Source organism: Paroedura picta, chromosome 2, assembly GCF_049243985.1.
Source record: "Paroedura picta isolate Pp20150507F chromosome 2, Ppicta_v3.0, whole genome shotgun sequence".
NCBI lineage: Eukaryota > Metazoa > Chordata > Lepidosauria > Squamata > Gekkonidae > Paroedura > Paroedura picta.
The window spans coordinates 160,700,146-160,717,689 of NC_135370.1; the positions used below are offsets into that span (position 1 = coordinate 160,700,146).

General features: G+C 44.5%; 1 protein-coding gene across 2 annotated transcripts in view; it reads left to right on the forward strand.

The window, feature by feature from the left end:
- Positions 1–14,182, forward strand: part of UNC79 (unc-79 subunit of NALCN channel complex) — a 144,480-nt gene extending 130,298 nt beyond the window's left edge. The window contains exons 50-53 of one of the 2 annotated variants that reach the window (XR_013228570.1): positions 1,356–1,433; positions 3,477–3,518; positions 9,986–10,421; positions 10,539–14,182. Coding sequence is in view for 1 of the 2 variants with exons in the window: in XM_077323544.1 (XP_077179659.1) it covers positions 1,356–1,433; positions 3,477–3,518; positions 9,986–10,186 (321 nt within the window). In the remaining variant the exon portion in view is untranslated. Of the gene's footprint in view, positions 1–1,355; positions 1,434–3,476; positions 3,519–9,985; positions 10,504–10,538 lie in introns of those variants that run through there. The other variant, XM_077323544.1, reaches the window with a different exon arrangement.
- Positions 14,183–17,544: the final 3,362 nt, after the last annotated feature.

A 17,544-nucleotide genomic window follows, 5' to 3' on the forward strand; every position in this document is an offset into this window, starting at 1 on the left:
AAGTTTTTAAGCAGAGGCTGGAGAGCCATCTGACAGAGAGGCTGATTTTATGAACTCAGGCAGATTGTGGGTGGGTGGGCAGGAAGGGATGTGCCAGTGTTTGTCTCTTGTGGCCCTTCCTTGCATACCCAGGGAATTGCTGATCGCCACTGTGGGAAGGTCAGTGAATTTCCTCCAGACCAGGCCAAGAGATTTTTGGTAGGGGGGATCACTTGGGCATGAAATTGGGGTCACTGTGGGTAGGCAGGTAGTTGTGAGTTCCTGCACTGTGCAGGGGGTTGGACTAGATGACCCTGGAGGTCCCTTCCAACTCTGTGGTTCTATGATTCTGCCCCCATCTCTATGTATAGGAATTCCTTTGACCTAAAGCCACTTTATTGGATAACTGTGGTCCAGGGTGAGGAATTTCTCAATTTTAATCCCAGATGTGGTAAAAAAATCTTTATGTGGCAACCAACTAGTCTTGAGGAGACCCTCATTAGTCTTCCTACATTTGCAGTACTGTGTATAAAATGCATAGGGATACCACCCCTTGTCACTGTTTTGAAATATAATGGTCTGCTCTTTGCCAAGGAAAGCAAATTACCCTCGAAGGAGCTAATTTTGTTAGTAATGTGATAGGGAAACTATACAAGGTTTGGTCAAGCACTGTAATTCCTCTGGTTGCCTAGATTTACTTCTATATTTACATAATATCGAGCTTCAAATAAAAGCTTGGACCCTATGAATAAATTCCATAAATGTTAGATAATCTCTGCAGTGGAAAGGCCTGCTGAAATGAACTGATACTCCACAAACAGGCTTTAGCAGAAGAGGAAGCACAGCACCAGTGTACTAACATGGGCATGGGACATTTCTGGAGATTTGGGGATGGCAGAGTTTGGTGAGGAGAGAGAGCTCAGCAAAATGTGATTCCATGCAGTCTACCATCTGAAGCTGTTGTTTCCTAGGAAAACTGACACCTTTAGTCTTGAGAGCAGCTGTAATTCTGGAAGAAGCCCAGCCCGACCTGGGAGACAATAACCCTATACACAGAACTTGTTCAGAGGACCCAAGACAATATCTACAACATCAAGAATTGTTTCTGTAGGCCGTATCTCATGTTTCAAAGAGAAATAGATGTGATATATATTCATTGCTCGCTGCAGATTCAGAACTGTAAATCAGTTGAGTAAGAAATAAATACAATTTTAGTTGTCAGAGATGATCCAGTAAGTTGAAAAAGAAAACCCAATTCTAGCTCTATGATTAATAGTAACTGGCCAGGTCCAGGGCTGTCAAAGACATAAATGTATGGTTGCGGTGGAAGTTTTCATGAAACGTATTTTATCTGGACATACTTCTTTGGCCCTCAGATGGTAGAGATGGTGTGTCTCCATGTAATCAGCTTAATGGAGGCTTTACAAGAATGCAATTCAACTATTTTTGTTAAGGTGAGTCTTAATCTCATTATTTCTTTAGATATTTACTGTGAGGATCTTCAGTTACTCATTAAAGTAAATCTTTGACGATGCAAAAGATTTCATTTATTCAGAGCAAGAAAGCACTCTTGACAATAATTTGTCCAAACTGAGGCACAGACAAAGGAACATAGCATTTAACACACACACACACACACACACCGGTGAGAACCCATGTAATATGGGAATACTTCAGATAGTCACAACAACCAGATAGGGAAATCCTCCCAAGGTTGCATTCCAGAGGGGAATGGAGATGGATGGGGGAGAGGTGAGAGGATCAAGGTGGGGAGAGGTGTGAATGCAGGAAGAACTGACCGAAGGACTAGGGCAGGGGTGGTCAAACTGCGGCCTTCCAGATGTCCATGGATTACAATTCCCATGAGCTCCTGTCAGCAAATTTGCTCATGGAAATTGTAGTCCATGGACATCTGGATGGCCACAGTTTGACTACCCCTGGACTAAGGTAATAAAACATGGCTAACAGGCTAGATAACCTAACGGACTCCATGATGGCTAACAGGCTAAATAAAGTAATACAAATCATGGCAGGAGCATATCATCCTGACATCTACACCTGACTTTTCTCCCCAGTAGGAATCAACTTAGAACCTCATTTACTCTCAACATAAACCCTGTGAGATAGGTTAGGCAGATAAAAAGTGACTGGCTCAAGGCCACTCAACAAACTTCCATAGCAGAATGGAAGTTCAAACATGCACCTGCCAGATTTTTGGTAGGGGGGATGCCATGTTGGCTCTCAGGCTTAGAGGATCTATTTCAAATCAATGGCTAAGGTCTAGAAGGCTGTGCCTACTCTTGGTCTTTTGTGATCCCTGATCTCCACTGCCACACCATGGAAGACTTAGAGAGGCAGATACTCCAGAATGGAATTTAGTAACAATGCAACAAACACGATGGCACTTTTGACTTTTATACCATCTGTTATACTTTTACCCCTACTCCTCCTCCATTTTATCCTCTCTGGAACTGTATGAGTTCAGCTGGCCTGAGAGGGGGAGGGAGAGAACAAACACTTCCCAGTTTCATGGCCAAGTGGGATTTAAACCCTGGACTGATGCTCTACTCACTGAATCATACTTGCTCTCTGAGGGCAGTAGGACCTGAATTTTCTCTGGCGTAGAGTTAGGACAGGAGATGTTATGAGCAACAGACTTTTAAAGTAATAACAAGGAACTGGTAATTTTATGCAGCCTGTGGGCTTTGAATTTGGCTTATGTCACTTGGCTATATCCCTTTCCAAAAAGGATGTTGTTGTTTCAGACGAAAGGAAGAAGAGGGGAACTTTTGTTTAATTAATTCCAGCAATTTTGCTCTCTGTCATATTTTGATGATGAAAAGGTTCTTGCAAGTGGCACAGGAGGAAAAAGTGTCCTCTTGACACAGGCAGAAAGTTCAGCCAACAGGACAGGTGGAAACTTGCGTCATTTGGAGATATTTCCAATAGTATTTCTCTTCTCTTAGACAAACAACATCTGGCTTTGCTATTTCCCTTTCTGGGGGAAGATACAAATGAGGTCCACAACACAGTGCAAATGTGTAGATTTGCCAGGGTTTGTCAGGACCAAAAATGTCTTCTTGTCCCTGTTTGGCATTGCAGTGCTAAATCAGAAGTATGGGACAATTGCCCCCCAAAGAAAACACCGTATCTCTTGCTGGAAAGACAAGAGAGGCTACACTCTCTAGGTTCCTCTGGCTCTAATGTTGATTGTGAACAGCATCTCTCTCAGCTGTTTCTCCCTTTATTTCTGTCATTGGTCCTCTGAGGTCACTATGGGTAGCTCTCCAGAGTCTCAGGGAGAGAATGATCTTTCTCAACATCTCCAGCCTAATATCTTTCAATTGGAGTCACACTGTACCACTGAATTTGGTTCCTTGTTCTTTAAACTAAGGATATTGATTAGACTAAAAACAGTAGTTATTAGTTACAACAAGTCTGAAACAGATTTGTCATGGTCTTTGTACTATTACTAACACAGAGTTTCTCTCCGACAGCTGATTCCAATGTGGCTACCAATGATTCAGTCAAATCTGAAGGTAAGTGACCCCTTCCATTTATACGTCCCCTCAACACATCCCTAATTGGCCTTTATAATCTAGACTAGATGAGACTTACTGGAAGAATTAAGTACACTGAATCTTGTGACCAAATCTGTTTGGGAATTCCCGCTAGTCAGAAAATCCACTCAGGTAGAACATGCCAGTGTCTCATAAGTCAATGTATAGAGCAGGGGTAGTCAAACTGCGGCCCTCCAGATGTCCATGGACTACAATTCCCAGAAGCATTCGCTGGCAGGGGCTTCTGGGAATTGTAGTCCATGGACATCTGGATGGCCGCAGTTTGACTACCCCTGGTATAGAAGAAGGAATTTCAGTAATTGTCCTGCATTTTGCAGCTGGTCACCCAGGATATCACAGACTTGGTTCACACATGTACGCTCATCAGTTAATTGGCTGCTGAACATGGGAAAGGATTCTACTAAAAATCAGTGTGTTTTAGCTGATATACAACAAAAATGAAATGTCTGTGATGGACTATTCTCACATAATTAGGTAATTAGGTGATACAACATTAATGTAGGTAAACCAACCTTTAAGAAGAGCTCTGTAGGGTCACTGATCCATCTAGTTTTAGCCAGAGGCTTCTCAGTTGTCCTGGGGGACAAAAAACAGGGTATGGAAGCCAAGGTCCCTTGATTTTGCCCTTAAGCACTAGAATCCAGAGACTTACTCCCTCTGAATGTGGAAGCTCTCTTTAGACATCATAGCTAGTAGCCATTGATGGATCTGTCCTCCATGAATCTGTCTAATCCCCTTCTAAGGGTATTTAAAGCTTTGAAGACTGGTCGTTAATAATGCAACATGTCCCCCCCCCAAAAAAAATCTGTAGGTGAAGTGATGTGAGATGACCCAAAGTTCATTTGTGTTCTATGTGTGATTCAGACATACGTACTGTGGTATTCTGTCCATAGCTCCCAGGGAACCACATCTGCAATTACCATCAGCTAACAGCCATGTTACTTCCATTTCTGGTGTGAAACCTAGAACTCAGAAAGGATTTTAGCTTACTTGTACCTTCAGTGGTGGCTGATTTGTGGTGGGAACCACCTGCTGATGATAAGCTTCACTGGGCAAGGAAATTGCCCACTTTTCCCCCTGAAACACGGGGCATGTGCCATATTGGGAATCATTACTGGGAATAGCCACAGGTGATATGTCAAAGAGCCTCATGTGGTCCTAAGCCATGAGTGAGTATCACTGCTTTAACAGAAAGAGCCCTTCGACCTAGAAAAGAGGAAGGAAAGCAGTGTTATTTTCCCCAGCATTCCCCTAGAGGCACAGCTTGGCTCATCCAGCTATTTCAAGCTATTGGTTCACCAAAAACTTCCCTCCATTGAATCACCTCTTTGCTCATGACACTCTGGGATTTCATGCACTGGTGTTTTTCCTTGCTTTTTCTGGGCATTCCTGTCAGGTGTATTTTTCCATTCTGCAAGCCAACTCAACTCACAGGTGCATTTGGGCTTTCATTTTCCTACTGCGTGGATTTTGCTCCCTTTAGACCCATTACGCACGGCAACAGCTACTCTGTGCTGCTGCTGTGCTATTGCGGCGGGGCAGGATGCCCCACTGTTCCCCGTGTATGCACAGGGGCGGGGCTCCCCCGGCGTACGGGGATGCCCCGGTGTAGCGCGCGCGCACACGTGCTGTGCGCCAGGGCCAGGAATCCCGGGACGCTGCCAGGCGGTGTAAGTGGCAGTGGTCAGGGGGGAGTGGGGAGGGGCCGGGGGGGAGCGGGGAGAGGTCAGCCTCCCACCGCACACTACAAGGGCAGGGGGATGCCCCTGCTGGCTCTGTGGCTCCACGGAGCTCGCAGGGGTGTGGGCCGGGTGGGCCAAAAGGCCTGGCGCTGGCAATTATGCACAGCACTGGTCTTCCTCAGCCCCTGCCGGTGCCCGCAGTATCCTGCGAGTTCCCACGTTCCAATAATGTGGGCCTTCCGTGGCCCTGGGTTGGGCCATGCCCAAGCTGGCAGTGATGCCCAGCCACCACCAGAATGGGTGTTCTGGCCCATACATAATGGGTCTTCAGTACTCAGTTCATTTTCCATTTGCTGTATCCCCGTATTTTAAAAAGTGCTGAAGTTTTTCCCCTTTCTTTGCCCCCAAGGTGAAGGTAATTCAAAAACACATAGATTCCATTGAATTTTCTCTTCTCCATCCCTTTTCTTGCCCCTCCACTGCCCACATTGTGCGTTGTGGTTGGTCTCTCCTGATTGGTCAGTTTCATACTGGGTGTATTTTTTGAAATTGTAAGAAGAGATTCTTCAAGCTGCATTTACTGCCTGGTAGTAAATTTTAGTGGAAGGTTCTCCCTCCTTCTTACTTTGCCCATCTTATCAATTTCATCTTTATTTTAAGAAAGGAAATCAGTCTAGTGATGCATTGTTGACTCGGATCACTGGTTAAAATAAAACACCAGGGAAAGCTTTATATAGCATATGTGTGTTTGTGTGTATGTTGGGAATTACATTTAAAAGGACATGTGCCCTTTGTTATGATTGAAGGTTCTCCTTCCTTCATTGCTTACTTTCCCCATCTTGTCAATTTCATTTTTTTAAAAAAGGGAATCAGAAATAGTGATGCATTGGTCCCTTGCAAGATTTGGATCCTTAGTTTTACGGAAAACTTTATATGGTGTGTAGAGCCAGTTTGGTGTAGTGGTTAGGAGTGTGGACTTCTAATCTGGCAAGCCAGGTTAGATTCTGCACTCCCCCACATGCAGCCAGCTGGGTGACCTTGGGCTCAGCACAGCACTGAGAAAGCTGTTCTGACCGAGCAGTGATATCAGGGCTCTCTCAGCCTCACCCACCCCACAGGGTGTGTGTTGTGGGGAGAGGGAAGGCGACTATAAGCCACTTTGAGCCTTCTTCAGGTAGAGAAAAGCAGCATATTCTTCTTCTCCTTCTCCTTCTCCTTCTCCTTCTCCTTCTCCTTCTCCTTCTCCTTCTCCTTCTCCTTCTCCTTCTCCTTCTCCTTCTCCTTCTTCTTCTTCTTCTTCTTCTTCTTTTTCTACCCTGACTTTCAGTACAATCAATAGGATGTTAGATTGAAGAACAAAAGGTTCCTGGTTCAGGTCTGGGTTTGGACACTAATTTTTTTTTCCCCTTACAGAACTGGCATGAAGGCAATCTAAAGATCATTTTACTGCCAATTCAGGTCAATTCAGTTCACAGTTTTGCTTTTGAAAAGCTCATGTTTTTAAAAGGGTTGTACTTAGTTTTCTGCCCTGATTTTAAGTGCAGCCATTTTATGAAGACGAGCTTTTCAAAAGCAAAACATGTGAGCTGAATTGGCATTTGCAACTAGGAAGGAGGAAGGAAATTCTGTGAGGAAAAGAAAACAGTGCCCAAACCCAGGTTCAAACTTCAGCCTATACCCTCCCAAGTAATCTATTGACTGTACTGAAAGTTGAGGCAGAAGAACACCACATAAAATTTTCCCTGTTTGTTTTTTTAAACCAGGGACCAAGTCTTGCACAGGCATACCATCGCGAATTCGGTGATAATGAGAAGTAAGCTGTATGTGCAGAAAGGGCCTCTGTAGTCTGGATTGAGCAGTTGCCTTGTGTATAGTGGTGGTGAAGGCAAGTCAATGCCCTCCCATTCAGCTGTGGTTTGACCAGTGGTTGGATTATATTAAAAGTCCTTTTGGCCTCTTCCAGATCTATAAAGCATCCCCCAAATCAGCTCCCCACAGAGATGTGAATGAAAAATCGGGGGGGGGGCAGACACCTTTTTCTCAAACTCTTAAATGGTAGGATTAGAAAAGAAAAACATGCTTTGAAAGAACTTCAAATAAGTAGTTCTATTGTTTCTCACCTTAAAGACAAAGTTGAAAACGAGGGGAAAGGTGTTGCTTGCACTGATACAGACAGCCCGATCTTAAACATGTTTACTGGAGCATGCCTAAACAAGTCTACTCAGAAGTAAGTCCGATTTTATTCAATAGTGCTTTCTTCCAGGAAAGAGTTCTTCAGATTTCAACTCTATGAGATCAATAAAACTTACTTCCAAGTAAGTATTTAGGCCCCACTAAATACATTAGGACTTGCCATTCTAATTTGCAAACACATATGCTGCAATGAGTCTCTTGTGGCGCAGGGTGATAAGGCAGCCGACATGCTGTCTGAAGCTCTGACTATGAGGCTGGGAGTTGGAGGGCGTCACCCCAAGGATCAGACATGACCCGGTGCTTGCACAGGGGATACCTTTACTTTACCTTCTGCTTGTAATGAAGGCTGTTGAACTCAGCAGGACACAAGTAGGATTAATGTGCAATTTATATTTTATTTCAAAGGATTTTTCAACCACTGGCTTTTGCAGCTGATGGTCTTCTCTGTTCCCTCCCCCACCCCTCAGCTAGATAAGTTAACTTCTTAAAAGAGGCTTTCAGTGCCAGGGGTGAGCTGAGCTTTGACTGGTCACCACAAAGTGAAAGAAGGCGCCTAAGAGGAAAGGCACACCTACCCCTCCACCAGATTATTTCTGCTAAGTGATAAATAGCTGCAGCTCCTCGCAATAACAGCAGCAATAAAAACTCTCAACGTGGAGCCATTTTCAAATGACTCAGCACCAGGGCATGCAGGAGAAGGAAAACAGAATAAAAAGCAGTGGAAATAAATTAACAATCAAATTAACAATCAAGCTCAGAGTTGGGGTTGCCAGCTCCCGGATGGAAAAATTCCTGGAGATTCAGGGGGTGGAGTCTGCGGAGGGTAGGATGTGGGGCGGGAATGAACCTCAGCAGGGTATAAGGCCACAGAGTAAGCCATCCAAAGCAGCCATCAACTTCAGGGGAGCTGCTGGAGATTATTTGTAATTTGGGGAGAACCCCAGGCCATCATTGTTTTAATGGGGTTTTCTATGGGCTTATTGAGTTTTATTGTTCCTATATTGTAAGCCGCCACGAGACGACACTTGCTGAGAGTGGAGGGGTAAAAATAAATAAAATAAATAAATAATAAGAAAGCTCCTAAGGACTACATAGAGCTCGCACAATGGATTTCTTTCTGTTCTTTAAAGGGTGGGAATCACACTGGATATCACTAAAAGAAAAGTCGCTGGACTTCTTCACTGATGTTTTTAAAATGCCGACTTGCCTTTCCACTATGATAGTATTCAAAGCTGTGTCCAACTGTGCCCAGGAGAGGGAATTTCACAATTGGGCACTACTTCTGAGAAGAGGGATTACCATCTGGTTGCCTGGGAGCAATTGAGGCTGTTTAAAAGGCTTGAAAAGCATCCCCTCTAATGACAACCTCAGTAGGGGGAGGCCACCAGGGTATGTGGCTACACATAACTAAGGCACGAAATTCTGCACAATCGGAGAATTCTCCAGGACAGCAGAGACGTTTTAGTTTGTACATAGAGACCCAGTGCGATGCCGCAGTTAGAGCTGGGGCCCAACCTTTTTGAGCCTGTGGAATTCTGACGCAGGGTGGGGGGCACCACATTTGGGACCCTTGAGTTAGAACAGCCTTTTTCAACCTTTTGGCCATAGAGGTACCACTGAAATATTTTTGAGGCTTTGGTGTGCCAGGAAGTGATATCAGCTGGCCATGCCACCTGGAAGTGAAAAGTGCCTTGGAAAGGAAGGTCTATATATGGGTGGGGCACCTCCCCTTCCCAACCCCTCCAGGACCCTCATTGGCCACTTTGAGAGGACCTGCCCAATCTGCCCAAATAAGGGTAGATTAAAAAAAATTAAAACACATCCCTTCGCTCAGAGCCAGAAATGGCAGGCACAGGGTGGGGGGACTCTTTCCAACTGCCATTTTGAAAGCCCCCATGCCACAGTGCCATTGAGCAGCCTTTGCAGTATTGCGCGGTTTCTTTGTGATATCATATCGTACCTCAGTACCACAGTTGGGAAACCTTGAGTTAGAGTGTTAAAATAGGATCCAGGAGACCCAGGTTTGAGTCCCTGCTTTGCCATGTAGGTTTGCTGGGTGGCCTTAGGCCAGTCACCCAGCCTTAGCCTAACCTGTTTCACAGGGCTGTGGTTTATCTTCAGACACACAGTAAAGATCCTTGTGATGGCAGCCAAAGCCACGATTTAAAAAAAAAAAAGATCTGCAGAAACAATCAGATCTCCAGTAACCAATCAGAAGCCCTGAAGCTCCATTGGGCCCTGTCTACTTTCTAAAAAGGCTTGGTAGGGACCAAGAAAGTCGTCAGCAGATGCTATGGCCTCACAGGCACCACATTGGGGATCCATGCTCTAGAATATCTAGAATATCGAAGATAGTTGAGTGTTGATTTTTTAAAAAATGGCAGGAAAATGGCTTTATTTTACTTGGTGCATGTGTGTGGAGGGGAAATCTCCCCGTTTTCTTCTTCCATCTGTACTTCTTTGCATGACCTTGTAGTAATAATAATCGTTGGGATTTCATGTAGGCGTTGAAGAAAGTATTGACACAGAACCCTCTGTCTGTCTCAACAGCATTTATCCGCTGGGCTCCAGCTTCGCCTGCAAGCGATTCAGAACAACGTGAACCACCATAGCCTTAGAATGTTGCAGGGGTCCGGCCAGATGAGCACGATCGCCGCCGTCCTCCGCAAATGGCTGCAGTGCACCCGGTTTAAAATGGCCCAAGTGGAAATCCAGTCCTCGGAAGCCGCATCTCAGTTCTACCCTTTATGAATGGCGCAGGGTATGCTGGAGGCTTCAGTTCAGTCTAGCAATAACAGGGCTCAAGCTAAAAGATACAATGCCATTTTTAAAAAAAACAAAAAAAATTATATAAGTACTGTAGCTACTCTTCTAAGTCTCATAGATTATATAGGAAGAAGTGAGCTGCCTAGTCTGGTGCCCGAATCCATACTCTCAAGAAAATATTTGTTCATGTGAGTAAGGCGTCATGAAGTCTATGGCAGGGGTAGTCAACCTGTGGTCCTCCAGATGTCCATGGACTACAATTCCCATGAGCCCCTGCCAGCAAATGCTGGCAGGGGCTCATGGGAATTGTAGTCCACGGACATCTGGAGGACCACAGGTTGACTACCCCTGGTCTATGAGACCAGGGCAGAGTCTGCACACATAGGATAATGCACTTTCAATGTGCTTTGGCAGCTGGATTTTCCTATGCAGAACAGGAAAATCTACTTCTACAGTGCATTGAAAGTGCATTATCTATTGTGTGCAGAATCTACCCTGTTCTCTGAAAATGAGGATTTGCTAAATTAAGCCTGCTGTATGTATAACAAGATGTTTAAATATATTCATTTCTGTATTTTTTTGAATGCCCCCCCTTATTATCTTTTTTTTAAATTTCAAAACTGTATGTAGTAAAAGATACCAATGAACGTCCTGTGCTGCTATTTTTAAACTACTACAAAATAAGCAGGGTTTTTACGATCCTATCAAATGCCTTTTTTTTTGTCTTAAAGTTCATACTTGGCAATGCAATAGAACTTCTCTCTATGAAATAGTTATTGTGTCATGAGGCTTTTCACAATTCCTCTTTCCACATGCTCAGCACGGCTCATGCGGGGCGGGGGGATATCCAGTCTTGGTCCTGGGACCAATGATGCAGGAAAGACTACTTAGAGCACCAGGAGAGAGATCTGTGTTTAGCTCCTTAGACAAAAGGTTGGGTAGCCATGTTGGCCCATCATCAAATCCAAGAACAAAAGCCATGCAATATATTTTATTAAGACCAAGCTGAATAACACAACCTTGTGTGTAAGCTTTCAAGTTCTCCAGAACCCTTCGTCAGACTATGTTTTTTTAAAAAGAAGGATTGGTTTTTATACCCCACTTTTCTCTGCCCAAAGGAGTCTCAAAGCGACTTACAATCACCTTCCCTTCCTCTCCCCACAACGGATACCCAGTGAGATAGGTGAGGCTGAGAGAGCTCTGAGAGAACTGTGACTGACCCAAGGTCACCCAGATGGCTGCATGTGGTGGAGTAGGGAATCAAACCCAGTTCTGCAGATTAGAGTTCCCCGCTGTTAACCACTACACTACACTGGCTTTCAGTGTGGAGGATCAGCTTTCAGACTGTGAACTTAAGATTTCTAGATTTATGCAGTGTGGAATGGTCAGGTGGGCGTGGCTAGTATCAGGTGTGTCCCCAGCCTTCTAAGAGGAAAGAGTAGAATATGGAAGCCATCCAGCAGAAAACACAAAACGCAACAGTTGATCCAGTGAGACTCTGATGCTAGAGAGAATCCACAGGTTCCTAAAAAGAGCTGTGGTAATAGAAAAAAGTGGTTATCTTTTTTTTAAATAAAGGAGGTTAATTTTGGTGGATTCACAAAGTAAAGGGTCAGAGGAAGCCAAACTGAGTAAATTATTCTCAATTGTGCCTTCCCATGTTCTTTTGGTCCAGCTATAAAATCCCTCTCTTTGTCCACTAAGACAAAGTAGACAGTCCTTAGCAAAAGAAAAGCTGAGTTGTGGGGGGGGGGGTTGTTTTGTTTTTTACATCTAGCTTTGTGGATCATAGAATCATAAAATAACAGAGTTAGAAGGGATCTCCTGGGTCATCTAGTCCAACTCCCTGCACTATGCAGGATACTCAGAATCCTGTAACCTGCCACCCCCTTGAACCTTCACAGAATCAGCCTCTCTGTCAGATTGCTATCTAGCCTCTGTTTAAAAATTTCCAAAGCTGGAGAACCCACCATCTCCCCAGGAATCCTGTTCCACTGAGAAACCGCTCTAACTGTCTGGAACTTCTGACAGTGAACTTGAAAGTTTGAACACCATGCTCTACTAATTCAGTTAATCTTAATAAAACATATACTTTATTTATTTAGAAAATGTATATATGCTGCCTCTCCAGAAACATGCTTGAAATGGCTTATTTGTGTATTTAGAAGTATAGGTAATACATGGATTTTGCCTCTTCCAGGTTAAACATTTATCTCTCTTTCATTTCCTAGCAGAGCCAGTTTCAAAGATGGGTCTGGCCGGGTGCTTACTGCGTCCCATGTCCAATGAATATGCTGGGTTAATACCCCCATGGGGATAGTTTCCAAATGCTCTGATGGCATCAGAGGCCTAGAGAATTGTGTTCCATTGCCTCCTCATCCCCCAGGTACTCCTCCCAAATGGTCCAGAGGCTTGCTCTTTTTTAGACCCACTAGTCTTGATGGGACTACAAGGAGCCTGAGAAAGAAGTAACACTCTTTTTTCCTTCCCATGTAGCCACAACTGGGGGAAAAGACTGATGATGGTTGCAACTGGGCAAGGGACTAGAACCACAACTGGAAAGGGATGTAGACACAAATGGGGGAGGGAGAAAGGAGATGCAATGGAGAGGCTTTTGGACGCTTTGTCCCTCCCCGCCCCCCCACGTAAACTTGCAGGTGGGCCAGTACCATGAGAGAGACCCCTCAGCAGATGTCTTGCAGAGTGCAGTGTGGGAGAACGCAATAGGAGAATTAAGCTTCCCTGGTCTCGTAGGAGACCGGCGATCCCTGGGTCCAGCTTTATTTGCAGGAAGCATTCTTACAAAGTGCACTTAGAAATCGAATAGTTTTAACTGCGTCCCTTCGCTTGTCTCTTTGGTTTCAAGAACCATTGAGTCAAGTATCTTTGTTTTGCTGCGGCCTCTTTTCCTGCAGTCCTCAAGCTACCGAGGGCTAAGTTAGATGTGACAAAGATCTCTCTTGGGTATTCATTCAACGTCCGTCCAACGATGTGAAAAACGCATGCTGAGGACTCCTGTCTTGGAGAACATGCACCAGGGGAACTGAAGACCACTCCCTTTCCCCACTCCTCTAGCACAGGGGTAGTCAACCTGTGGTCCTCCAGATGTTCATGGACTACAATTCCCGTGGGAATTGTAGACCATGAACATCTGGAGGACCACAGGTTGACTACCCCTGCTCTAGCAGCACTGTGTTGCTTGAGGCAGCACACTCTCTTTCACCCTCCATTGTTCCAGCCAATTGATATATTTTCGACATCTCTCCTCAAGAGACTTTCTTGCTGCTTGGAGAGATCATGAGAGAGCGCAGTGACTGAACTAGGATCTTCAGCCCTCCCTTACCTCATGCTCCATAGGGGGAGAGGAATGGGCTGACACTTACATGGGAAAAAAATACGTATTTTCTCTATCGCATCTAATTTGGCCCTCGGTGCTCCTCTGTATAATACCTGTATAGAAGTCTATATTTTATTCCTTCTTAAATACTGTAAGATTTAAATCGTTCCATTCTTGAGGTCTCCAGGGAGAACATGAGCATAAAGCTTTCCCTAGGGCAAAGTTTGGGATTGTAGATTTGCATATAGTACACAGAAGTTATAGAAATGCTGCATAGTGCGCTATGTGACATATTTTTTAAAAGTAAACTTTAATAGCATTCAGACAGGCCGATCCACCACGATGTATAGAAAAACACACACACACACACACACACCTCCCATTGCTTTTGCAGTGGGTTTGGGATCAGGGTCTAAGAACAGCAGAACTGTTCCTGTAATTAAAACGTACCTTTTTGCGTGCACCCGCCAGAGAGATACACTTGTACTTATTGCCGTAATCTGCCGACTCTAAGAATCAAGAATGCATATTTCATCTTTATATAAAGATGCTACAAAAACACACCACTCTTTAATACCATTCTTAATAATGTTTGTTATGATTTTTTTTTCATTCCAATAAACACACTGGCGTATGATGTGGGATTTGCTCCTGTGGTTACTTCTAGACCTCTGCAATTGTTCACAACATTGATGAAGGATGTAGGGCTCAAAATTTCCCTTTGGAGGGAATCATGGGTGGTGGTGGTGATGGGTGGGGGGTAGACTGCAACCTTGTCACCTTGCAAAACCATTGCATGGGGCAGGCCTTGGGTGCACATCCTTGAGAGATTTGAGCTGAGCAGAAAAGACCGAAGAAAGAATTGGTAGGGTTGAGCTTTCCCTTCCCCAGAAGCCTGCTAGTCTTCCAAACAATCCTTTATGAAAGCCTCGGGATTATATGAACACAATGAAACATCATATGTAGGACTGAAAGGAGGAGGGAAAATTTGACTCAGATTGCCTCCACCTCCTCCACCAACCCAATTTACCCATATTACAGTGCGTTTTGTTCATGAGTGTCCCCTGTCACTAAGAAAAGACCTTGGAGATACCCAGCAGGCCGCTGGGAAAGACAGAAGTCTGCCAATTCCTACTGTGAGCTTTCCTGCTGAATCCAGCACAGAATTTCTGCTGAGAAGGCACGTATTTTAAAAGAATACCGGGCACAGACACAGTGACTGCAAGTGGAGTGACCAACATGGGGCTCTGTTTCTCCTTTTTAACAGTTCAGAAATGGGAGAACTGGCCAAACACAACGGAGGAATGAGAGATCTGTGGAATATCTTTTCATATCCCCAACCTGTTGTCTGCTCAGTTCATTCTGTGCAAGTCCATTGAATGTGGGATCTCAAGTATTTTTCATCACACAGATAGACCAGGCTGGATGAGAATGTGGGAGTCATGGATGGACATTTCTCCATGAGGTCCTGTCAGGTTACCTCTGCACCAAGAGAGCCAGTTTGGTATACTGGTTAGGAGTGCGGACTTCTAATCTGGTGAACCGGGTTTGATTTTCCGCTTCCCCACATGCAGCCAACTGGGTGACTTTGGGCTCATCACAGCACTGATAAAGCTGTTCTGACTGAGCAGTAACATCAGGGCTGTCTCAGCCTCACCCACCTCACAGGGTGTCTGTTGGGGGGAGAGGAAAGGGAAGGCAGATGTAAGCTGCTTTGAGACTCCTTTGGGTAGAGAAAAGCAGCATATAAGAACCAACTCCTCCTCCTCCTCCCCTCCTCCTCCTCCTCCTCCTCCTCCTCCTTCTTTATATATGCATGCCAAAGTGGAGGGGTGTTGTTGAGTCCACATCAAAAAGAAGAATCCCTTAAATGTCAAACAACACAAAAATGCTACTTCCTTTGTCAGAACGTACACGCTGCCTCTGACCTTAAAAGAAGTCCTCTATTTGCATACTCCATCTGCAAACAGAAAGCCGTTCCAGGAAGGAGTCCTTTTTATATTGGACGGCCTCTCCATCAATGGAAGAGCACCTTTGGATTTCAAAAGGCAGTCCCCTGCAGGAGAAAGGGTCCTGAATAGGAAAAGAGTTGAATACTGCTTTAGAGGCTCCAAACCAAACTGCACACCTCCCTTGTAGATGCAAAGACATTTATGCCCACTACAGTCTTGCTAAATTTCCCTGCTCCCTTTATCATGGTTATTTTGTCCAAACTGAGCATGCTTGGAAGAGATAATGAGCACAGGCAAATCATTCCCTTCCCTACTCAATTACCGACAAGCCTGACACTAATGGACATAACTAAAACTGAGCACTGGATCCATTATCGGGATTTATGCAGGACTTCCTTATAATCCCGCAGTCTGAGCAACATAACATTTTTACTACATCACTTCATAAGATTGTGGACCGTTTATATTATAGTTTTAGAATACTCTAAGTTCAGAAGTGTTTTTCCTTCTTTCCCTCTTCCCTACCATCTGCACATAGGTGATTCCTGGGATATATATATGCCTTTCCACAAGCGATGAAACAGAGACAGAGACAGAGACAGAGACAGAGACAGAGACAGAGACAGAGACAGAGACAGAGACAGAGACAGAGACAGACAGAGTGAGAGTACCTAACATTTAAGGAGTTTTGTGAGGGGTGTTTTATTGACAAATACAAAATGAAAGTACAATTTCATTCTCCAGGGGAGAAGATCTGCTAGCCTGGGTCAGGTCTCCATCAAGCATGAAAGTCTGAGCCCCAAGCTGCTTCATCTTCAGCTAATGCAGAGGCGAGATGTCTCTCTCAGACTTGCTCCTTTCCCCCCACCCACAGAGCTGGATTAATTCAGTTTTTCCACTGATGAAACAAGAAAGGAATGGTCTTCTTTGAGTACTGAAAAGGCTGTGCTGGGTATCATGGGATGAGCACGGACAAGAGCCATGTGTGGTGGAAGAATTGCCTGTTCTTCCCCTCATTTGGGAGGAGGGATATTTCCAGGAGAATTATAAAGTTATCTGGAATCCATTTACTGGCAAATGAGTCCCACTGAGGAAACACCTGCTGTCCATCCAGGGCCATAACAGAACGGTCAGCCAGCTACCATCCGCCTGCTACTGACCCCCCCTCCCCGATCCAATGGACAGTCCTCTCACAAGCAGAGAATTGCATTCACAGCTCAGTGGGACTGACCACATAGAGGTATTCCTGCGAGAAATCAGAAGCTACAAAGAAACAGTAGAATCATCACATAACCCGGTCCTCCCAGTGTACAAGATGACCTATGAAATTTTTATGCGGCGTGTAAAGGGGGGGGGGAGCAGTGATTCTTTCAAAAGTTAGTAAAATATTAAAAAGCCATAACTGTTCTGTTTGCCCGGCTGCTGAATTATACATGGAGAGAATTGACCTCACATTCCTGTCAAATTCACCGTCACGGTTTGTCAGCTCTGATGAGGAGCTGTTTAAATACCATTTAAGATGGTAAGCTTACCCAGTGTTTCCTGTGCTTTTTAGAGATCTAAATAACCTGGCTAACCAGTTGTTCCTTTGTGTATTCATTGCCTTTTTACCTGAAAGGCACCCAAGTGGATGGGTAACTCCCAAAACAATAAAATAAAAGATTGACTAAGTGAACAGTACAGAAGGGAACAGCTTTACAATTTTAAAGATGGGGAAAAAAAGAAGCAGAAGGTTTGATTCTGTCTGGAAGAAGCAGAAGGTCTCACTCTGGCCATAAGCTCTATTGGTAAAGTTGTCTGGATGGGCCTCCCAATTCCAAAGCCACACCATAAACTCTGTCTGTTCTATAGGGCTACAAAAAGATTAAAACTTGTAAGTCAAACAAAAATGTCTATCACTGAAGACCCTTCACCTTGAGGAATAATACAAAACAGGTTCCCCTAGTTAAACACATGGGTACGGCAGTAGGTAACAACTTGCAACAAATAGTATCTCTAACTAAATAATTGGCTGTTGCATGCAAAGGTCTACAATTCTTGGTGTGCTCAGAATC